Source organism: Sus scrofa, chromosome 5, assembly GCF_054392235.1.
Source record: "Sus scrofa isolate SSC_HxYL_T2T_F1_AM1 chromosome 5, Sscrofa_HxYL_maternal_Yorkshire_Landrace_v2.0, whole genome shotgun sequence".
Classification (NCBI taxonomy): domain Eukaryota; kingdom Metazoa; phylum Chordata; class Mammalia; order Artiodactyla; family Suidae; genus Sus; species Sus scrofa.
The window spans coordinates 54,177,025-54,202,031 of record NC_139387.1 but is presented as its reverse complement, the minus strand read 5'-3'; the positions used below and the strand labels follow the sequence as shown (position 1 = coordinate 54,202,031).

Sequence of the window (25,007 nt, the reverse complement as noted above, 5' to 3'; positions counted from 1 at the left end):
GAGGTCCGTTCAACAAAGCAGGAGACGCGGAAAAAGAATAAGAACGAAATTTAACCAAAACAATGAAAGGCCAAAAAGGGGGAAAAAAGAAACCATTAGGGAATATAATAAACAAAAAATCCAAAGTAAGTTGGAAAGAATCATAGCGAGTGTAAATGGTGCTGCCAAACCAGTCATATAACAAAAATCAACAGCACACAGAAATTCTGACAGCCACATCCTGGTGAGCTGAGTCCCTTACCGACAATATTTTGAGCACTTTTTCAATACCAAATTTTCTGAGTATCTGATAGTTCCCATATCAAAGCATTTATAATTTTCAATTATTGAAGTGTAATATAATGTACTGTGAGTAAACACGTAAGAAATAATGGTTGTGAATAATGCTGGATGTTCTTAGGGGAGGCAGGGGAAAGAGAAGGAAAAGAATCCCAGAGCTATTACCCTGCACTGAAATTATTGACCATCTCCTGGAGTATAGTCAACACCTGAAACCTTTGTATTGAGACTGAGCTTAGGTGACGTTTCTTGTATAAGGATTTTCCTATACACATTGTCTGCTAATATACAGCCTACGGGTATTCCACATTCATGAGATCTTAGTGAACAAGAACATGTTTTCAAAGGAATGAACGGAAAGATTGCCTCCAATAGTGTTTATCCATGATCCTCTCAACAAGCTCTGTACAAGTCAGAGCCACCGTCAGAGGAAGCTCATTTACTGGTAACAGCAATACCTGTAGTAGGAGTTCTGTTCTTCAGCCTATCCACCTCCATAGTGAAGTCATCCTTCAGAAAAAGGAACCCAATAATGGAAAACAGGTAGACAAGGATGAGGGCAAGGACCGCAGTTAGAATAATGGAACGTCCATTCCGTGTGACACTTTTGATGACATTGAGCAGAGTCTCTTCTCTATATACCAAATCAAAGAGCTACAAAAATAAACAAAAAAAGCAAAACAAACAAAAAAATGCAATGAAGCAAAAGAAGAATAAATATAAATGTAATTAAAAATACAAATGCAGGCCTTTTCAGTTTACTGTGAAAGAATAACAATATAAATAAAACCTTAAAAATGACCCTAAATATCCATTTATTCTTGAGTTGGAATGCATTAATAGGCTATTTCCCAATAAAGATAACTCTGACATCACATAAAATGTGCATTTGTTGGTTTTGTAACCAATATAATATCCATTTTTTTAAGACCTGGAAAGAGCACCGTTTCAAACTTGAATTTAGAAAAATTATTATACATAACCAACTGAGCTACTGATTCCCTATTTTTAGCCTTAGTGATATTCTGCAGTTGCTTCTGGAATATGTAAAATGGTTAAAGTGAGAATGCTAAAGTAGGTTCACGTAAGTGATGAATAATAGACAGATTCATTCAAAGCATTGTTTAATCAAGGGATTCGAGGTGAAATGACAAGAATTCAATTTGATGAGCCCACTATAATAGAAAAGTTATGAAATTTAAAAACATCTGAGAAATGCGAACTCCTTTCTTAATAAACATTATAATGAGGGCAAAACCTACTACTTTAGTATATACTTGTAGAAACAGAAGTATAAACAAAAATACAACACACACATGTTAACTTACTTCCTCTAATGGGTTATTTTCCATTTTGTGTTCAGTAGTAGAAAATCTATGCAACAGTCAAGAACCTAGCTCTCTGCTATCTGCAATCAACTTGAAGAACAATTTTATTTATTGCTATATTACAAAGTTGAAATTATACTTTAGCAAGCACATGTTTTATTATCAAAAGCTGGTTAAAAGCAGCAAATTAACATGTATTTTAAAGAAGCCATAAATATCTGTTTGGAAATGAATAATATTTTTGATTTTGGAATAATTAGCGTTTGTCTTCTGCTATCTGTGGGCAATGATTAGAATTTCTGAACTGGTTCAAACGATTAATTATCCGTGTCATTCATCCTTTCAGAAACACCAGGGCCTTGTACTCTGTTTTTCTGATTACTGAGGCTTATAAAATTACTTTCCAATTTAATTGTAGTCTTGCAAAGAGTTGCGGTCAATATACTACTTTGTTTGCTCACCTTAGGACACTGATATTTTATGATGGTCAAATAAAAATAATACGTTTAACTATTTTGCTATCTGTTTATATCTTGGAGGGAGCTACAGTCTTTAGAAACAAAGTTCATAGTCTTCTGTAAACTCAAATTAAGTAACACAAATTCAACACTTAGTTGGACAGAGGGGAGATTTGCTCTCAGCTGAATAGTGGCTTAAAGAAAAGGTCTGGCAATGGGTTCCAGCTCATTTCTGCATAGTTTCTGAAAGTTTTCAAAAGCCTATGGGATACCTGCTAAAAATTCATATTTCTGGGCCCCAATATCAGAAAAATTGCATATTTCTGATACCCATGGAATCTTAAGAATGCAAAGGAATTGACATTGGACAAGTGAATGGTTCCTTTTGTTTATTTCTGAAAAGAAAATCTAGAGTGTGGGTTTTTTTCTTTTTTTTTTTTTTTTTTCCTTTTCAGGGCCACACCTACAGCATATGCAGCATATGGAAGTTACAAAACTATGGGTCAAATCAGAGCTGAGCAGCAGCTGCTAGTCTACACCACAGCCACAGCCACAGCAACACTGGATTGGACATGCATCTGTGGTCTACAACACAGCTTGTGGCAATTGCCAGATCCTTAACTGACTGAGTGAGGCCAGGGATTGCACCTGCATCTTCATGGATACTATGCCAGGTTCTTAACCCACTGAACCACAATAGGAACTCCCTAGAGTATTGTTTTTATTACTGGTTAAAGGATTGGCATTTGTGGATATAACTGGGGATGCATTTTATACACATTTTTAAAACATAAAAAAATTTTTAGGAGCCCTTCATGGCTCAGCAGTAATGAACCCAACTAATATCCATGAGAACATGGATTTGACCCCTGGCCTCACTCAGTGGTTTAAGGATCCATCATTGCCATGAGCTGTGGTGTAGGTCGGCTCGAATGGATCCTGCATTGCTGTGGCTGTGGTGTACGCCAGCAGCTACAGCTCTGATTTAACCCCTGGGAACTTCAATATGCCATAGGTGCGGCCCTAAAAAGACAACAACAAAAAAATGTTTTAAAATACATTTAAATACTATTTTGGCATTATGTCTATTACCATTTCCTAGCACTCTAAACATGAAAATGCACTATACCCTTTTTATAAAAACCAGTCCAACGAAAACCAATTAGCATCAATCAGTATCGTAATATTTGAAAGATAAAAGAGGAAAATACAACTAGAAAATAAGGTTAACATAAATTAAAAGTTACATTACTATTAATAGTCATATAATAGTTCACAAACTTTATTATGTCAAAAAACTTTCCTTAAATAACAATGATTTATTGTTATTTAATACATATCATTCCACGTGTTTTTTCATATCGTTTCTTTACTGGATCTTGACATTACTAGTCTCTCATACTATTGCTAACCATTTCATAGACAAGCAGGTTGAAGCACAAAAACATTATAATGAATATTACGTATTACAGTCAGGGGCAAGTGCTGGGTATAATAGGACTATACATATTAGAGGCAGACTTTCAAAAATGGAATTTTTATGGTGAATCAGAGCAGAGAAGGAATTCATTTAGATTCCCTAAACAGACAAAAAAATTAGGAAGACAATTTTGTATCAAAACCTAAGGGACAAATCCTCTCTTCACTGGGGCTCTTTCAAGAGTTTGAGGGAAAACCGAAAATTAGCTTCTGATTCAATCTTCCTACACGGGTGCACTAGACAACAGAGAAGCAGGAGGCAATGGACTTGTCTCTCATGACCCAAGCAAACTGGGTCAGCATAATATTTTCACATCTCCAACTTGTTTTTAGGTCTCCACTGCAGACCAGCTATGAGCTGATGATATAGATAAATTGCTCTGATGGCATCATGATGCTAACCCGGCTCTAAGTTTCAAAATATTATCATATATTTATATTGACTCCTCCCCTGGTTAATGGCTATAGAATACATATGTGGGAAGGAAAACTGAAAGCCAGCAAAAAACCAAAACCACAACCAAAAGTTCCTACTACTCTAGAAGAAATCTGAAAATCCATTTAATGAATAGAAATTTGTCGATAAGCTCCACAACGACATACTAATCTCAAACTAAAAGACTGTCCTTGGAGTTTCTGTTGTGGCTCAGGAGGTTAAGAACCCAACATAGTGTCCATGAGGATGTGGGTTCCATCCCTGGCCTCGCTCAGTGGGCTAAGGATCCGGCATTGCCACGAAGCTGCAGCATAGGTTACAGAGGTGGCTCAGATCCAGCGTTGCTATGGCTCTGGCCTAGGCGGCCTCTTTAGCTTTGATTCAACCCCTAGTCTGGGAACTTTCATAGGCTGCAGGTGTGGCCCTAAAAAGAAAACAAACAAACAAAAACAAAAAAGAAGACTGTCCTTAAAACAACTCATTGGTTTTTTTTGCTAATCTGGCTTTCCCCCTCACTTTATTTATATGCCATTCTAAAGAGGCACAAAATGCTTTGTATTATAAATACAATGAATTCAATACCAAGAAAATACAATCCTTTACTTATTGAAAAATCTCTAAGTGTATAGGGAAGTGTGCTTTGGCTGATAGCCAAAGCAGTCTGTTATATGAAGCCTGGGTCGAGGTGGGTCTCAGTGAGTATGAAACAAAGAATTGTGCCACCTATGTGGTTTCTCAGAGAAAAAGACTAAAAGTAACAATAATGCATGATTTTCCTAGGAAATTCTAAAAATAATGTAATTTGTCCTCAATGTTAGGACCTGCTTTAGAAAAAACAATCAAAGGGAGAAGCATAAGCAGCAGCAGCAGTGTATTTTTTTCAGCAGTGACTGTCCCCACAGAGATGTACTCACCAGGAAGCTATAGAAGAATTCATGGACAAAGAGGCCCAGCATGCAAACCAGGACATATGCTACGTGGTAGAGAAAGGCCATGTCCAGGATGACCGCTCGGTACCCTCGGGTGAACGTGCCACGATTTCCGACAAAACTCACCAGAAATACGATTTTATTACAAAGCTAGAGGGAGGAAAAGATTAGATTTTACTGTCTTATTTATCTTAAAACTCAAAATAGCAGATCATTGACAAAACCTATTATTCACGAAGACTGTGGCTTTCTTTGACGATTTCTCATTTTGCAATTTTTTGGCACGGCTTACAAATCTGCATATAAACACAATACAGCTTAAACTTGTATTCTTTGCACTTCCAGGGAATGGGCGGGAAAGTGACTAAGAGTCCCAGCTCTGCCATCAAGACAGACCTGACTTTAAATCCTACTACTGTCATCTGACCCAGTCCATGCAGCTGTAGACCTTGACTGTTTCTTCTGAAAAACTGGAATAAAGGAATTCCCACCTTATAGAATTCTTCAAAGAATTAAATAATTCATAATGCATATGAAGCTCTTAGTACAATGATTCTTGAAATACTACTCATTATATTTTCCATATTAAAAGTAATACATGCAATGTTTTTATTACACTGTAAATGAAACAAAATATCCAGAGATTTGCTTTTGCTTTTTTTTTTTGTCTTTTTAGGGTTGCACCTGTGGCATGTGGAGGTTCCCAGGCAAGGGGTCTGATCGGAGCTGTAGCCACCAGTGTATGACACAGCCACAGCAATGCCAGATCCGAGCCACGTCTGTGACCTAAATGACAGCTCACAGCAATGCCAGACCCTTATTAACCCACTGAGCGAGGCCACGGATCAAACCTGTGTTCTAATGGATACTAGTCAGATTCATTTCCACTGAGCCATGATGGGAACTCCTGTTTTCGATTTTTTTAATCCTAGACTTTACTATTATTTTAAACAAGTAAACCATTAAAAATTATTTTTGTATATAATTTACTCTACATACATAAATATATAAATATACCTACCCACCTAGGATTAAAATAAATATAATACTTGCATGTATTTTCTAAGCTCTATGTATGGTAATCATTCAGTAAACATTTTGGAGTATTTATTTTGCTTGGAACCTGGTAGAGTATTTATATTAAAAATGCATTTAAAACTGCCTTTTGTGGCATAATTTTAGAATACAGAAATTTATACTGAGGTTCTTTCATAACAACAACGTGTGCAATAATTTCCAAAGAACACAGTTATCATAAACTCATGGTTATCATAAACTAGTTCTAGATGTTTGGTTCTCGAATCACTGCATTATCAACCGAAAAGCTAGTTTTGCTTCTTAATCATCAAGAAAAGCATTACTGATTTCAAAATTTCAGTTAGTTCTTCCAAATCGTACCATGAATTCTTTAAGTTTTCTAATGGTACCATATTTGTCTTTATATGTCCAAACCTCATTTGGGGAAACAGCTTGCTCTTTACAATATCATCGTGAGGGTTTTTTTAGTGTACATGAAAAAAATTACCTTACGGAGTGATTTTAAATAACACCAGGAGAAGTATAACACTTTAGGAAGAAGTAAAATTTAAAAGGTTAGAAAAACTTTTTCTTTCAAGTTTCTCAAGTCCAAATCGATGCAGGTAAAATGAGAGGGTTTATTTACCATTACATGTTGTGAAGACAGCCAAACCAAATCAACAACATAACAGCTAAAAAGTTCAAACCTCTCCTAATTTGCTCCATGTTAATTAACTATCCTTTCAATAACTGATATTATCAATTCTTTCATGTGTTAGTAATTGAATAATGTTAAATAGAAAGTCTTATTTCACTAGTCTTTCATCATCATATGGGTACATTATTATTAAATATAGCTACAGTATTCAGGATGTCTGTTGTTTACTATCCAAAAGCAAGTTTGATATTATAAAAAGTCATTGATATGAAACAAAAATGAAGTGCTATGAAGGAGTTCCCGTCGTGGCACAGTGGTTAACGAATCCGACTAAGAACCATGAGGTTGCGGGTTCAATCCCTGACCTTGCTCAGTGGGTTAACGATCTGGCATGGCTGTGAGCTGTGGTGTAGGTTGCAGACGCGGCTCGGATCCCGCGTTGCTGTGGCTCTGGCGTAGGCCGGCGGCTACAGCTCTGATTCCACCCCTAGCCTGGGAACCTCCATATGCCATGGGAGTGGCCCAAGAAATGGCAAAAAGACAAAAAGACAAAAAAAAAAAAAAAAAAAGCTATGAAAATAAAGCTAAAAATTAAAACTATGACTTTTCAGAAGGATTGATGGTATGTTTAAGACAAACTGTTTATATGCTGTGTCCTTTATCTCCGCTTCTCTAAAAATTACGGAGGAAAACTCTAAGTCCTCTATACTGGGGAAAAGTGATACATTGAATTCAAGTGTTCAAAACGAGCAATACATTTCAGTTCTCAAATAATGCAAAAGCAAGGACATATTTCTGCTTTAAAAGGCCTCTGCCACTTCTGCATGAAAAACAAAGATTTGCTTGTTTTCTGGTTAATTTTTTTGAACCTTGACCTAGAGCTTGATGTTGATGAATATGCTCCTGTTCCCTTGACTAAGCCTCTACGGGGAGTGGAGTGAATACTACCAGTGGTACCCAACTATTCCTGTACAGATCAGAGGTAGGAACTGTTGTCTTTTTGTTTTGAAGTGCTCATACCATGAAGAAAAAAGTCTGAGGATAGATGATTTGAGTAGGAAAGAACTTGAATGGTGGTTTTTTTCTGCCCCATGACCTTAAAGTTTGCAAATTAATTTTATTGAGCATTTTCCATGAAAGCTGGGAATATGTATGGAAATGAAGAACTTACAAACACATTCTCCCTTTTCATGTCATGACTTACTTGACACTGTCTAGCCAGTCTCTCATTTGCCAATACTGTTACGTAGGCAGTCATGGCTTCTATGGCAAGGGTCCACATGGGCAGCAATAAGTGGGGGGTGTTGGCACTAGGCGAGGTGGTCAAAAGGCCATCCTCATCTGAACTGGTGTTGGAAGGACCCTCAAGTTAGCACACAAACGCCAATATAAATGGTCATAATCGTCCCATACATTTTTCCCTTTCTCCATCTATTCTTCAAAGCTGCCCCTGATATATTTTTTGTTGTTGTTGAGAATGAGGTAAATGCTGAGAAGGTGGGGAGAAAAAGTGGTGAGTGAGGGAGGAAAATGTAAACTCCCTGCACAGCCTTTTAAAAGTGACACATCATCCAAATGATGTATGAACAGTCTTCTAAAACAGCAAAATTAATGTTCATTTGTTAATTATTGTATACTAAAACAAGTTCATTCTTTTTGCTGTTGTTGGCCACACCTGTGGCACTGAGAAGTTCCCAGGCCAGGGATCAGACCTGCACCACAGCCAGATACTTAACCTGATGTTCCACAGGGAAACTCCACGAGGTCATTGCTTTTTAGTAGGTAGATTAATTGTATAGTATAGTAATATTTTCATATATACTTTATATTTTATTAATATGTCTTTGCAGTACTTTTTAATTTTTAAACAGTGCAACATACCGGAAAGACCCTGGATTAGAAGCTGGGCCATCAGGGTTCCAGTCTTGGCTCTACCACTAATTAGTCTGGTAAATCCTCCTGGTCCCTATAGGATGCTGTATTCTCATTTCTAAAATAAAAGGCCTATAAATTAATAAGCCTTATGGTGCCTCATAGATCTAGAATTCTATGTGGTGTCCTTTTAAATTTTGCTATTTTAAGTGATCACAGAAATTTATAGCTGCCTTTATACTATCCTTTTTGTCTTATTTGGTCTTACATCCCTGATCAGTGATTCTATCCCCATCTTACACTGTTCCTATGGGAAAACATGACCTATTTTCCAGAAACAAATGACAGCAAAAAAAAAATTTTTTTTTCTACTATTTATTGAAAAGTAAAATTAAATTTATTATCTTGAACTACAGGTTAACTACCTTACCATATATTCATTAACCGTCTTACTGGAAAGGAGATTATTTGATTTAAAAGTCTCCATTTCAGAGAGGTTACATCTTGGGCAGGATAAGGTTCTACAGTTAAAGCCTAAGGCAAATTAGTCATGTAGTCAAAATCACCCAAGAAATCTTTTAAATTGCCAACGCAGTAGTACAGTAAACAAGGATGGAAATGGTAGTGTCTCTTATTATAATAAATGCATCAAAGGCTAGTATTCTCCCAGCACTGGGGCAGTTTTCTGAAGTAGAAGCATTCAGTGACCATATTATATGAAAAATAGGGTATGTGTGTGTGTGAAAGAGAGAGAGAGCGAGTATGAATGTTTTAACTCCAAATATATCTTTCACAGGTACTTATTATATTATCATTTATTAAAAATATCTAAAAATCTAAACAAGTAAGAACTAATGGTTAACTGAATGGTATGGTTAAATAAATTCCATAACATCCATACAACTGGAAATACTCTAGTTATTAACATGCGACTTACAAATAAGCTAAATGGTTTGAAAAAATATGAAGTGATCCCAAACTGATAAAAATGTGTCAATATTTGCCAAAATACTATGTTAATCCCCATTACCAGTACTAAAAATGTAATGCAGAGAGTGAAAAGAAAACTGTACTGAGTTATGAGATATGTTTCTATGAGATATGCTTTTATCACAAGAGAAAACCGTGAATTTTTAAAAACACCTCAAATATTAAGGTAACCCCTGTGACAAGACAGAGAAGCTAGCTGCAAGCTAAATGAAACCTGCCTTTTAAGACACTGGTAAAGACAAGATGAAGCATCATAATAAACAGAAACTGATAATACTAAGTACTCAGAACATAGACTGAGATTTTTTTCCTCCCACTTGATTCCTTTTGTTTAAAAAGGGGGGGGGGGACTTTCTATATTTGCTTATCTCTGTGAAAAACACTGAGTTAGAAAAAAAACAAGTCTCTGTGAACTAAAATATAAACACTTTTACGATCATAACAGCCACGTTTTACAATCAAATCCTACTTCGCATATTAGGGGCCTGGTAAATGGTAGCCTTTATTGCTATTGTATCATTATCACTGCTATTGTTCTTTTCTAAATCTTACCACTAATATTCCCAACTGATCGTCTCAGCAACCCAGTAAGGATAGACTAGGCTTTAATACCTTCATTTCACTGATGAGAATAACAACATTAGGCTTGCTATTTGCCTAAGGTCTGGAATTCTGATTCTCATTAAGGCTTAAGTTGTTGGTAGACATTTTTTTTCTTGTTTCTGATACCTATCACTTTATCTTTTTTTTTTTTTTTTTTTTTTGTCTTTTTAGGGCTGCACCCACAGCATATGGAGTTGAATTGGAGTTATAGCTGCTGGCCTACACCATAGCCACAGCAATGCGGAATCCAAGCCGCATCTTCAACCTACACCACAGCTCACAGCCCTTAACCCACTGAGCAAGACCAGGGATCAAGCCTGCGTCCTCATGAACACTAGTCAGATTTGTTTCGCTGAGCCATGATGGGAACTCCCTCTATCATTTTAGCAATTATAGTTCCACCTATTACACAATGCAAAGTTTTAAGTGTAAATTAAGTTAGTAAATATGTTAAAATCCAAGTTACAAACATATTTGATTTCTTGTTTTTCCTCCTACCTCCTAGGAAATGATAAACTATAGATATTCTGCAATGAATTGTTACATTAAACTTTAAGGTAAATGATTATTTGTTAAAACAACTTTTCTCAATCTATATAATATCAAGACTATAGCTAAAACTCTTCTGTCAATATCTATCATATCAAAATTATAATTATTCCATTCAATTTGTCCCAAATGAGAGTTGACGACTTTCTTTGGTCAAAATGCCCTGGACTGGCAGATCACAATGTATCATTTGGAGGCTGTGCAAATAAGTGTTTTATGCTACAATGGCTATTAGAGAACCCACAGATTCACACAGTTAATAAAGTTTTATCTCCATGTATATTTCTTCTCATGAAGAAATTAAAATATAAAATTTGACTCTCATACGCAGAGGCATTTCTTGGTGGAACTCTTCTCACCAAACCAGGCAGAAGTTATCTTTTTATCCTGCCACCTGAGGGGGAAAAAAAAAATACTCCCGATGTTTTTGGTCTTCCCAATAGACTTTAAAATGTTATTTATTAACCCTTTATACAGTTTTGAAACTTCTGGATGGCAAGAATCATGCATGCTCTATCATTATCAATTTCTGTTAGATAATGAGACCCAATAGATGGATTTTTGATCCAAATCTATCTAGGTATTATTTCATTTTATCAAATTTGGATTTTCTCACTTGGATTAATGTTTTAATGGGGATCAGTTATCAGTTTATAAATATTATTTGCTTCTTCAAATAATTTGGTTCAACAGTCAATGTATTTTTTTAAAGAAAAATTAATGAGCCAGATGAAGTAATAGGCCTAGAAAAAATGAGATAAATTCATGAAGAGTCCCTAATTTGCTTGGTTGGAAATATTACAAAATTAGCTTATTTCCAAAGCACCAAAAGTTAAGTTCATGTAAACAATTTTTGAAATAAGCGCTAGGTATTAAGGTGGCAAAAAGTGGGGGAGAGAGGTGGGGAGTTGGGCAAGACTACATGTATCAATGTGACAAGCTCAGCCCTTAAGAGACTTACAGAATAGTATTATTTGGTACAGAATTCGTTACTGATAGGCCTCTATGTATGTATAGTACACGTCCCTTTATTCACAATCATTGAGGAGTAATTGGTAATTTGATTATGTGACTGTTCTAGTTTAAGATGGATAGATGATAGATAAATAGATATAGATATATCTGACCTATATACCTTGTCCAATTTTTGAAGAATTATAATAGAGGTCAGAAACATAGATAATAGGGGCCATATAATAGGGACCATACTTGCTCAGCTTTATAATCCTCAAAAGTTTGGTTGACTCTTTCGTTTACTCATTTTCTTTTTTTTTTTTTTTTGGTCTTTTGTCTTTTTGTTGTTGTTGTTGTTGCTATTTCTTGGGCCGCTCCCGCGGCATATGGAGGTTCCCAGGCTAGGGGTTGAATCGGAGCTGTAGCCACCGGCCTACGCCAGAGCCACAGCAACGCAGGATCCGAGCCGCGTCTGCAACCTACACCACAGCTCACGGCAACGCCGGATCGTTAACCCACTGAGCAAGGGCAGGGATCGAACCCACAACCTCATGGTTCCTAGTCGGATTCGTTAACCACTGCGCCACGACGGGAACTCCCCGTTTACTCATTTTCAATAAATATTTGCTGAATTTTTTATGTGTGAGGGACTATACATGTATAAGAATACAAGGATAATCTTTCACTCATTCATCTATTCATTCATCAGCTATTTTACTTAAGAAATCCTTGTTGAGAAGTTTCCATCATGGCTCAGTGGAAATGAACCTGACTAGCATCCATGAGGATGCAGGTTTGATCCCTGGCCTCACTCAGTGGGTTAAGGATCCGGTGCTGCCATGAGCTGTGGTGTAGGTGGCAGACGCAGCTCGGATCTGGCATTACTGTGGCTGTGGTGTAGGCCAGCAGCTACAACTCTGATTCGACTCCTTGCTTGGGAACCTCCATATGCTGTGAGTGTGGCCCTAAAAAGACAAAAGACAAAAACAAATAAACAAACAAAAAACTCCCACAGAAATCCTTGTTGGGTATCAATGATGTTCCAGACAATGAATGATCAATTATTATTCTTAAGAACTATGGAATATATTGGGGAGATAATGCCCATACACAGATACCAGAATATAGGACATTATGTTAGAAAACCAGTTAAAACATAGAAAGTGCTTAGGTATTCAGCAGAATATTAGCAAGACTTATTTGCTTACCTGGCAACTTGTTCTTTCATCAACTTGGTGATTTACCTTTTCTTAATATCCCTGCCATACAGAAAGTTGTCTAGTCCCTTTAAAATTTTATCTCTTCGGTAAAATTACTGCTATCTGTGATAATACTCTGGCTTACTTTTCAACTTAGCTCAAGCTTTAAAATGTGCTCCCTTATTCTAATATTTTAAAATTTAGTGAAAAAAATATTAATCTCATTTACACCTTTCATAAGTTAATAGGTTTTGTTCACACAATAAGAGCTCGATTTCATATTTTCTCTTACAGCAACCCTTTTCCTCTGGTCATTTTATAAAAGGTACCCACTTCGAAAATTCTACTGAATATAATTTAATCTTTCTTGGATGATTCAGAAGTCACTTTAGGATGTTAACAGCGGCACACAGAGTCATTTTTGTCGATAGCTGCCCATATAGGATGCCGAAGGCATTAAAATTGGATTGGGTTAAATTGATTGCAGAACTGGGTCATGCCCCAAATCCTATCATCTTAAATATATCAAATTTTCACTTGCCATTTTTTCTTTCTCTCAAAAATCAATAAAGAAGGTACAGAATTAAACTCTGATTAATTTAGTCTCACAAGGGACTAGAATTTACTGTATAAACAGAATTAAAGCATAGTTACAATTTTATAGTAAGTATGCTTTTAATTCATTCAGAAACACTACAAAGCTAGGTAAAGTACTTACATTAGCTGCACCAAGAAGTATTAACGTAGGCCCAAGACCTATTGTATATATTGATCTGAGCATTATTGACACAAGAAAGGGCCGAATACCCACAGGCTTGGAGAAGAAAAACAGCATAGACGTGCAGATTGCAACTGCTATCCAAAGCAGAACTGAGAACAACGGTGAAAGTGTACCTGTAAAATGTGGAAGAAGTTTATTTTTTACTAAGAACAAAACTAGAATAGGTTAAAATGTTTGCCACTCTATACAATACATCAAGACAAGCCGTAGTTCATGCAACCCATGCTACACACTGTATCTTTAAAGGAACAGTCTTTGTACACATTACTGATGATTACATTTCCAGAGAATCTGTGATGAATTCCAGGCTACTTACACACGTACTAGTTAATGCTCCTTTCATTAAATCTGAGACTTGTTCATCTTTCTCTCCTATGGGAGTTAACATGCTCAATATTTTGAATAGAGATATCTCACTTGGGAAGCTTCATTCAAAATTTATGATTAATGACCAAAAAAATGTTTGGCTAAATCATATCGACTCAAGCACTAACCTCATACCTTGTCCTATTTTCTTATTATCAAGTGTTTACATTACAGACTCCTTGAAAGAATCCAGAATGTAGAATATCCCATCTTTAATGGAATAGACTTCAGGTTTAACTGTTAAAGCACACAAGTGTATTTATGTATGTGAATACATGGGCATATGTTTGAGTATGCATTTAAAAGCCAAAACTCAAAAGTCTTTTTAAAAAAATGTTCAGCTATTTATTTAAAACATCGGAAAACAAAAGTTCCACGTGTTTCAAAACTGAACTCCTTTACAACAAAAATTTCTCTAGAAATTGTCCCCAGAGGGGTTTAAAAATACACTTCCTTTTTACAAAAGGACAATTCATTGACATTTGCACTAACATGTAGATTCCAGGAATCCCCCACATGCAGTGGTATACTTGCAGAAGTTAATTACAGGTCAACAAACACTCTTGGGCTGATTAGACCTCAAACATGTGTCTATAGGCCAATGGCGTCAGAGGGGAAACAACAAAAGAGACTTTCCACTAGTTATTTCTTTGGGCCACACCTCCTTTTACTATTTAAAAAATAAACTTCTGCGTGAAAACACCCTGAGTACTCTTATGTGTGTAGAGTTTCTGTATTACCATGGAAACCATGGGATTACAATAAATTCTTTGCAAGCCTTTATTTAGTTCAGAGTGAGTGCTGATGGCTCAAAAGTCAGTAGGAAGAAGAGTTCCCTGGTGGCTTAGCAGTTAAGGATCCAGTATTGTCACAGTTGTGGCTCAGGTCACTGCTGTGGTACAGGTTCCATCCCTCTTTCAGGAACCTCTGCATGCAACAGGCACAGGGCCACCGCTCCCTACCCCCAAAAGTAGGCAGGAAGATCCTGTCAGACATGAAAAAACTAAACAAAGAACGGATAATGAACAGCCCTGATTCAGACATGTTTGTTTTTGCAATGTTGTTCTTCTATTATGTCTTAAAGCAAGTAGTGATGAAAGACAACTGGCAGGAGAAATCTGATCTGCCCCCTCACCAAATTTATGATCTGGTAAGATTCCTTCGAAGATGGAGGGGGAAAAAAGGAGTAAGCTCCAGGCCTGCTCTGGAAATCACCTTCAACTCCTGTCCTCTGGGAACATTAACAAGACGGGTACATTACTCATATTTATTAAGATGTTGGCTTTAAGCCCTCTTGGTCTATCAAAACATAGCCTGACCACCAACTGCCCTGGCCTCATAGATCTCAAAGAGCCACGGGGAGAATGATGCCTTAAACTTTCCCTCCTGCTTACTGGGCTGCCATCAGGATGCGAGCTCTGTAAGGGTGAGGACCCCTTCTGGGCCCATCACAGTGCCTGGCATGCAGTAACAACTATTTGTTGGCTAAATGAATAAACAGAAACATAATCTTTGAGCTCATTTTGAGTAAATAACTAGACTCCAGCTATAAAATCCCCAAGTGGTGGGGCTTCCCTCTTAAATTTATTAAAATTACCAACATCTTCACATATTTAATAACTCACAGCAAATAACAGGACTCTTCAGTATAATCCATAAGCAATGCCTTGGTGTGGCATTCTTCTTTTAAGAGTCTCAGCTTTGTCACTGATAGTCACTTTGTGCATTGGGTCATTCATGTCTGATACACTAACCACATCTTGACTTGCTCTTTCCCAGACAATATCTGGTTTGCTGAGATTTTCCCTCGATTAAATAAGAAATTATAACCAAGGAGTTCCCATCATGGTGCAGTGGAAATGAATCCAACTAGGAACCATGAGGTTGAGGATTCAATCCCTGGCCTTGCTCAGTGGATTAAGGATCTGGCATTGCCGTGAGCTGTGGTGTAGGTCGCAGACGCAGCTCGGATCCTGCATTACTGTGGCTGTGGTGTAGGCAGGCAGCTGTAGCTCTGATTTGACCCCTAGCCTGGGAACCTCTATATGCCATAAATATAAAAAAGGTTGCAATTCTCACTAAAAATAAAAGAAAGAAAGAAATTATAACCAAGCACTTAAAACTGGGCATTTGATCCCTTTGTAGTGAGAACTCAAAGTGTCTAGCCTAGTACCTTGAATATAGGTTAGTGTTAAGCATATATTTGTGAAAAGCAAATATATTTAAAAGTTACTTAAAATGGCTATTGATTTACAGTATTGTCAACTGACAATTGATAGCACTTTCGTCCTGTAAGAATGCTCATATTGTTTTCTAGCTGAAGATTTGATGCTAAAAAAAGAAACTGAAATCCTCTGAGCAACTCTAGAGAAGACAGGACAGATGTTCAAAGTCATTTGTTACCCACTAAGGGTGGAAAGATGGGACTGTCTTCTTAATACTTTATATTTGTATTCACTTTCTATAATGAGCTTGTATTACTTTTATAACAGAAAATTTTTTTAGAATTCACTCTATCCATTTTTAAATATTAGAAAGTGTGATATTTGTCTTTAATAAAAGAAAATTCAAATAAAAATTGGAGACCTCAATTCTACTCTCCTATCTACCTCACACTGAGTTGTTTATAAGTTTACTTCCAGAATATGCTTCTTACTTCATTCCTCTGTCTCCTGCTCTGCCTCTTAAGAATTTCCTGTTTCTTCTGCCTCAGTCCAGCTAAAATAGACTAGATAGCTAAAGTAGACTAGATAAATCTGCAAGTGTTCTTTACTCTTGTTGCTCACTTCTTCCTTCATCCCTTAGCTGAGCTCCTGGAGGACAAGGACAGCTTTCCCAACCTTGGTATCTCTAGGGCCTAGCACAGTGCCTGGTATCCAGCTGCACTCCATCAATGGTTGTTATTGAGAGGAATGCACTAAAATCATGTTGAAGAACTTATTTCCTTTAACACAAAGCACTTGAGAGTCAGAAAAATGACACCCAAAATTTGAACACGATCTTCTTTTTAAATCACATCCTATCTGCATGTAAGAAAGTCCCATGGCAGCAATTTTCTCTGTTAACTGGTCTGCCTTTGCCAGACTGGCAGGGATGGTTGGCATGGCAACGCTCAACTTCTGCGCAGACATCTAGGAGATTCCCTAGTATCAACAGCTGTGGTTTCGGCCACAACTAGCATAGCCTCATTCCTCAACTTTGGCACAAGTTTCTTTTTGAGAGAAGCACATGTTAAACACATAAACCAGTCAACCAAACAAGGAAACCCAGACCCAAACCTAGAGCCACACAAATAAGCCTTAGATTCCTGAACAAATTCAAACAGAGCTCCTCAAAGCCTGGCAATGAAGGGAGATTACGTGCAGTGGGAGCTGGGAGGGTGCGTGCCCTATAAGCCGATCCTCTGAGAATCACCTTCCCTTTAATTATTGTGCACTACCGCCCTGCTTGAATGGAGACACTATTCTCTCAGTTAATATTATAACCCAAGTGTGACGCATATATCCAGGCACAAGTGTTCCTAGAAGCTCTTGTGTGGTCAGGCTGTAAAATATGCTTGGAGAAAGCCTCACTGCCACCCTGGCCACAGTGATTCCAGAGACGCTCACGTTAGGATCTGGGGTTGGGAAAAGTGGCCCATTTTGATCACAGGTCTTTTTTCGGCCCAGGATTCACCAGGCGTTATGGTGATTAACTTCTATACTCAAAATCCCCGGACCTCAAGGTTGGACGGTGTCTTCATATTTACTTCTTTTTTAACTTTGTATTTCAAAACTCTTTCAGACTAAAATCATAAATATAATACAAAATTCCCATGTACCCTTCACCTAGATGCCTCAAATGTTGATGGCTTACCTAATCACATTACAATGACCAATATCAGGAAATTAATATGACAAGAGACCTTAGTCAACGTTCATCAGTTGCCCAATTAATGTCTTTTTTCTGGACTGGGATCACACATTGCATTTAGCTCTCATGTCTCTTTAGTCTCTTTTAATTTAATTCTTTCACATTTCTTTGTCTTTCATAAGCTTCAAGAGTACTGACCAATAATTTTATAGAATGTCCCTCCTCAATTTGTCTGAGATCGCCTCAGTTTACGTATTTTTGGCAAATGACGCTATGTCCCTGTTGCTGTGTCTCATTACTGGTGACATTAACACTGATCACATAATTAAAGTGATTTCTCTACTTTAAAATCACTCTTCTTTCTTTTATAATAAGCATATTATGAGGAAATACTTTAAGATGATGTCAGTATCCTGTTTCTCATTATACTTTTTCATCCAACACTCACCTATTGGCATCCATGGATGATTACTACCATGTAATATTTGCCAAATGGTGACATTCTATTTCCATTACCCCTTCTACATTTATTAATTGGAATATTATTGTAAGGAAGAGCTCTCTCATCTATCAATACGGCTTTCTGGATTCTTATTTTATTCTGTGGGTACATAATACAATATGTATTATGGTTGACATTTTTTTTTTCTCCAAATTTCCACAGATTTGGCCAATGAGAGGCCTTTCAAGTTGGATCTTGTGTTCTTTGATCTGTCCCCATCATTTATCACTTTTTGGAGGGGATTTTCAAGATCAACTAATTCATTTGTGAATCGCCCCAAAGTGCTCCAGCCAAGGCATCATCCAGTCTATGTTTGACAACATCCAGCATTAGAGACTTACATGTCCAAAATAGAGTGTATCTTCTCCAGCCAGTTCTGGTGGCCAGGTGTGCTTATCTGTCTTAACTTTGTTTCCTTGGCCTTCCCAGCTATGCCAGACCGCGTAACTGAAGGGTTGAGGCTCAGTTAATCCTGACCAAAATTGCAGCCTTATTCATCGAGTTATAATTAAATAGCACATCTAGAACTATAATCAGATCACCCAAACATAACCTTGGGATTCCATGTTGCCACAATGGCAGGTCATGCCTTCCCTTTCTTGTTAGCACCATACCCACACGCAGACAACCAGGAGTGAGCCTCCGTTTTGGTTACTATTGTTAATTTCTCAGTCCCTTTTGAAGAGTAAAGTCTGCCTCTTCACCTGAAGATCACCCACCATGTTTTCCTGTCTTGTGTTTGTTAGTCCTACTTCTTTCTGAGGCTGGAGACTACTCCAAATTCTCCTACATAGGCGGTTTCAAGTTCTTGCTCATGGACCAGCAGTATTAGCAACACCTCTGGAAACTTGGTAAAAAAAATACTCATTTCCAGACTCTACTCCCAAATTATTGCCATAAACGTAAAGTGCTTATTTTACAGGATTGTCAGGAAGATGAAATGACATTATGTATGTGACATGCTTAGCATTTGGTCTGATCCAGTCTAAATGGTAAACAATAACAGCCGCTATTATCACGATCAGTATTACTATTATAACAGTTCTTGGGCAGATATTAAAAATGTATCAGGTGTTCTACCTTCTCCTGAATGAGTAAAGAGTCAGGGGTGGGGAGGGAAGAACTGCCCATCACCATTATATTTCATGTACAATAGGTGGCAGCAGAGGCTATATACTTTGGCTCTGGTGGTCTCCTAAGGGCTCTCATGGCATGCAACTCAGGGAAAATGATGACCTGTATTCAGGAGCACCTGTTATCTATATGCTCCCAATCTAAATGTTCATACTGAAATGTTCTAGATGGTAAACAAAAGCGTTAAACTTCTACTCTGAGATCAGCCATTCTTTAGCATCTTTGGGCTTTCATCCCTTTATAAACTGTCAAATGAGGGTTTGATATTAGATGATTTCTAGAATTGCTTCCATATCTAAGAGTTTATGCCTCTATTCACCGGGATGTTACAATCTACTCTCAGCATTCTGTGTGCAGATGATATGAATTTATCATTTCATGCTGGACTTCTCTCCTCACAAGAGTTACATTCTTCTCTGCCAAGAAGGCTATCATCACTAAATGAGACTAAACACAGTGAAGAGAGGGCTGTTTCCACTTCCTGCTGCATTTGCAACTTCCCCACAATGGATGGCCAAATGTTTGCTATGTTTTCATCGCTGTTTAACTCACACATGTACTCCACTGCCAAATATTCTTCTTTTATTGGCACTGGCGTGCTTCTAGAAGAAAAATCTAGCCTTTTAATGATGACTCAGATTACACCAAAGGTTAGAACTTTTGATATCTGCTATCTATCTGCAACGGACCTTTGAAATAGCAAATTACTCCCGCACTTCCATTTCTCTTCCTGCTTCCCTCCAGTTCCTTTGAAATAAGCTTAAATACCTCTCTCTCTTATCATACTGTCCTTTTCACTGAGCTTTCCTTTGTAGTATTAATATTTACCTTGCAACAACAACAGCAACAGCAACTAAGCTTTATCGAATGCTTACCAGCTGCTATTCTAAGTGCTTTCTTTTCAGCATCTCATTAAATTGTCACAATAACCCTATCAACAGATGAGATACAAAAGGACCACATGGTTATTATTTGCTGGTATCTCACATCTTGTCCTCTAAGCCATTCTTTCAACACCCATTCCCAAGTTATTCACCTGATTGTATCCAAGCCTATGCCAGAGCCACAGCAACGTGGGATCCAAGCTGCGTCTGCAACCTACACCACAGCTCACTGCAATGCTGGATCCTTAACCCCCCAAGCAAGGCCAGCAATCGAACCCGAAACCTCATGGTTCTTAGTCGGATTTGTTAACCACTGAGCCACGACGAGAACTCCCTGTATCCAAGTCTTTGACATATTCATATTCCCATGCACTTCTGCCAGATTTATACAAAACTTAATTTCCACAGTCCCACTCTTTAGCATGCCTCTCTCATTATTTTCCATTTCACTTAACCTGGGATAATTTCTAATCTTTGCTTTTGCAAAACTTGATGTATTATTAGTTTAATAACATTAACTTTATAGTCAATACCCTTTATGCTCTATTATTATATTCCATCTTATGCTGTACATTTAAAAATTGTTTTTCATATTATCTGTGGAAATCTTAGACAATACTGAAGGCAAAGAGAAAATAGAGCTTCTACTATTTAAAGTAACCACAATCAGTATTTTGGCATACATCCTCATTTTCCCATATGTTTATATAATTGAGATGATATAGTATAAAAATGCTTTAGGTCACAAAATAATTTTTTCATTGTCTTATTTGCCAGTATATAATATAGCTCTACTAGCTCTTCTGTGTATGAGCTTTTTGAAAAAATATTTATATTGACTATAGTTTTCTGCCTCCTCTACTTACCATCAATCTCTACTTCCAGTGAATAAAGAAAATCTATTTAACAAGAATTAAACTATTATAATTGGGGAGCTCTAAATAGTTAATTAAGGCAGGTATCCACAGTATGGTTTTTAGAACTCCACAATATTTATCATTTAACGATAGACAAGTACTTGCCTTCATCTCCATCATCCCCAAAGGGGTAGAAGAGAGCCACAGCCAAGTTGATGAACACAGCCAGGTTGAAGGAGATGCTCCCCCAGAGAGAAATGTGCCTTGAGAACCAGAACAGGGCTGGGTTACCTAGTGGGCAAGAAATGCAGTGGGACAGAACAGAAAATGAATTTTGGTTTCCACACTGGAGCCAACCCAAATGACATTTTACTTAATGTGTTTTTGTAAACTACTATAATAGCATGTTCGTTTATTGATTTATTGACATATTTTTTATGGCTGCACCCATGCCACATGCAAGTTCCTGGGCCAGGGATTGAATCCGAGCCATAGCTTTATAACCAAACCATTGTAGGAAGGTAAGTAATTCTGCAACTCCTAGAGGTGGTTAGAAAAGATGATTCTAAATTAATTCTCTTTAATACATCCTTAAAGTGGATTAGGGGTTTAGCAGCCACCTGGGGCCCTCTTTTAATGGTATGGTCTACACTGCTGTATAATTTAGTAGTAATATGGATAAATTGGTCTCATTCTCATATCTTAAAGTCAAATTAAAACCCAAACCCCTCGCACAAATATATCTCTGGTGAAAACTTCTATGATACAGTCATAGTTGCCTGAAACCATGAAAGTTAATAGTGTGGCACAGCACTGCTTACTGGGAACTAGTGATTTATAGCACTAAGTTTTAAACCTTTAGGCTTCCTAAGAACTTTTTGGATTTGCAACACCAGAAGTAAATGAAAGATATAATAAGACCTACCAATAAGTGGGCAAGGCTTTGATGAATATTTTCAGAAATGGGATTCTGTACTGTCATCAGAAATCAATTAACAAATGCATCTACTGAATACAATTTACATTAACCAAAAATCACTTCTTTTCACCTCTCCTAAAAAAACTGAACAGATATGTAATGCATATAAGTATGACACGTGACTTATTCAGGTCTTGCCCATGCTGTAAGTCTTCATACCTTAACATCAGGTTTAAGATATTGGCATTAACTGAGAGGAAAAAGCACATCAATTTTCAAATCAAAATTTTAAACTTTCCAAATTATGTTATGAGAATTCCAACACTGAAGTAGGCCATGATTAGCCATGGCATTTAGCAGACTAATGTGTCATAAATTGTAAACATCTGCATCTCCATCATTCCTGAATTAGGAGTCCTCATTTTAAAAAGCAGAATATTAAGACAAAATTAGAAGATGTTGATACATACATTTGTAATAATAAATCCATCAAATGAATTAGATTCTGTCTATAACCTCATCATAAGCTGATTCCAAATTGTAAAAGTAAACTTTATACCAGAAATTCTTTTAATATCTGTCTTTTGATAAAAGACAATATATTTATCTGCAAAAGCACAGATCCCACAAGTCCTAGTTCATTATTCAATTTACTTTTTGTTAAGAATAAAATGTATGTTTATCAAATTGAGTTTTCATATGTTTTGGACACACCAAATTTTCTCTGAATTCCATAAGATTCTACATGGTAAAACGCTAAGGGAGAATAACTTCTTTAATTTTTTCAAATATTCTGCTAAGAAAACCTGATGATGCATGCTACAGTCTTATATCCAAAGATGGCATGTGTCAAGCTCAACCAAATTAAAAAACCACAGTCATTGAAGTTCCTAGGAAACTAAAATGATGAAGCTTGGAGATCCTGTTGTGGTTCATCAGGTTAAGAACCCAACACAGTCTCCATAAGAATGTGGGTTTGATTCCTGGCTTCGCTCAGTGAGTTAAGGTGTTGCCTTGAGCTGTGGTGTAGGTCACAGACGCAGCTCGGATCTGGTGTTGCTGTGGCTAGAGCGTAGCCCTCAGCTGCAGCTCTGATTCAACTCCTAACCCAGGAACTTCCATATGCCACAGGTACGGTCATAAAAAGAAATAAAATGATAAAATAAAATAAAATAAAATAAAATGATGAAGTACTGCTGAATGAGGTATTGAGAACATACGTTTGCCTGTCTGGAAAACTTTTCCCAAAGACAGAAAAGACCTAATTAAAAATTTTCCCTTATTTTTTTTTGAGTGAATAATTTTTTTTAATATGGTAATTTTTAAAATTGTTATTTCCCCGATACAATTTTTTTTTCTACTGTACGGCACGGTGGCCCAGTTACACATACATGTATACTTTTTTTTCTCACATTTTTATGCTCCATCATAAGTCCATCAACAGATGATTGGATTGAGTGACGAATTTTTATTTAAACCCTCAGAAATCAAAGAGGACCAAATGGTGAGTTTGAGTACCATAACAGAAAATCTCACCTAACTGTTCCATCATTCAGAGAAATGAACAAACCCAAACGTGACAAAACTCAAATTTTCATGTAATTGTTACAAGTGAATGTAAATGAATTAATGATTTTATCATAAGCTTTCTTTAATCATATGAAAATGTATGGACTTTACATGACCTAACAAAAGATATGAAAAACTTAATGAAGCACAATTCTTTAAAATTTCTCAAGCTTTTTTTTTACAGGATGCAGAATGTACTTGAAATGATTAAATAACTTAAGCTGATTATTTTTTTTTTTGGCCATATCAGCAGCATTGGGAAGTTTCCAGACCACAGATAGAACCTGAGCCACAGTAGTGACAACACTGGATCCTTAATCACCAGGGAACTCCAAGATCATTCTTTTTTTCACTGCTAACTGTTTTAACATCAGCTTAACCCCCATGCCTGGTATTCAAAATGATCAGCTTTTTGAACTAGAAAGATCATATAAGACTAGGAATTAAGTAAGGTCCCCTATCAATTTTTGTTAAAAATTTAGGGTGTTACTTACCTAGGAAAATAAAATTTACTTTCAACTCGAATTTTTTTTTAATTAAATTAAATTTAATTTAATTTTATTTTTTTTTTGTCTTTTGTCTTTTTTGTTGTTGTTGTTGTTGTTATTGTTGCTATTTCTTGGGCCGCTCCCGTGGCATATGGAGGTTCCCAGGCTAGGGGTTGAATCGGAGCTGTAGCCACCGGCCTACGCCAGAGCCACAGCAACGCGGGATCCGAGCCGCATCTGCAACCTACACCACAGCTCACAGCCATGCCGGATCGTTAACCCACTGAGCAAGGGCAGGGATCGAACCCGCAACCTCATGATTCCTAGTCGGATTCGTTAACCACTGCGCCACGACGGGAACTCCTTTTTTTTTAAATTTTAAATTTCAATATTTACAAATACACTTGAGACCTGAGAAGTAAGTAACGGGAACTGAATTATGATAACTTTAAACTGTGACATTATAACCTTGCTTGCCCTATTTGAATATAAGGGTCACCCAATTTTCACTCTGCTTTGGTGAGTTCCAGATATGTTGAAAGAAAGAATACCTTTCAGGGAAAACATTAAACAATCTACTCAGTCATAAATCACAGAGAGGAGAGGGCAAGCCTGCTGGTGTTGATAGATAATGTCCTGACGTCTCTCCATCCCATTCACTGATGGTCAAGGCCAGTCAGGGTCTATTTGTGGAGTTCAAACCTGCAGCTGTTTCACGGCTGAAATATCCAGCTGCAGTCTCGGATGTCATAATATTTATAAAACTATAGGATCAGCACTAAAAGGCTATCTAATTAGTCAGAGTTTTCTGTTTTCCTTAAGCCGCAGGTGTCTTGGCTCCAGCTGTAGACTGAGCTGACTTTTTTTTTTTTTTTTTTTTTTTTGTCTTTTTAGGGTTGCACCT

At 37.0% G+C, this 25,007-nt stretch overlaps 1 protein-coding gene across 2 annotated transcripts in view; it reads right to left on the bottom strand.

Moving 5' to 3' along the window:
- ITPR2 (inositol 1,4,5-trisphosphate receptor type 2) overlaps positions 1 to 25,007 on the bottom strand; it is a 529,852-nt gene that overhangs the window by 79,529 nt on the left and 425,316 nt on the right. For both annotated transcript variants that reach the window (XM_021092919.2, XM_084956514.1), the window contains 4 exons: positions 21,293 to 21,418; positions 13,470 to 13,645; positions 4,895 to 5,059; positions 738 to 933 (listed from right to left, as the gene is read on the bottom strand). In XM_021092919.2, the coding sequence (XP_020948578.2) occupies positions 738 to 933; positions 4,895 to 5,059; positions 13,470 to 13,645; positions 21,293 to 21,418 (663 nt within the window). The remainder of the gene's footprint in view (positions 1 to 737; positions 934 to 4,894; positions 5,060 to 13,469; positions 13,646 to 21,292; positions 21,419 to 25,007) is intronic.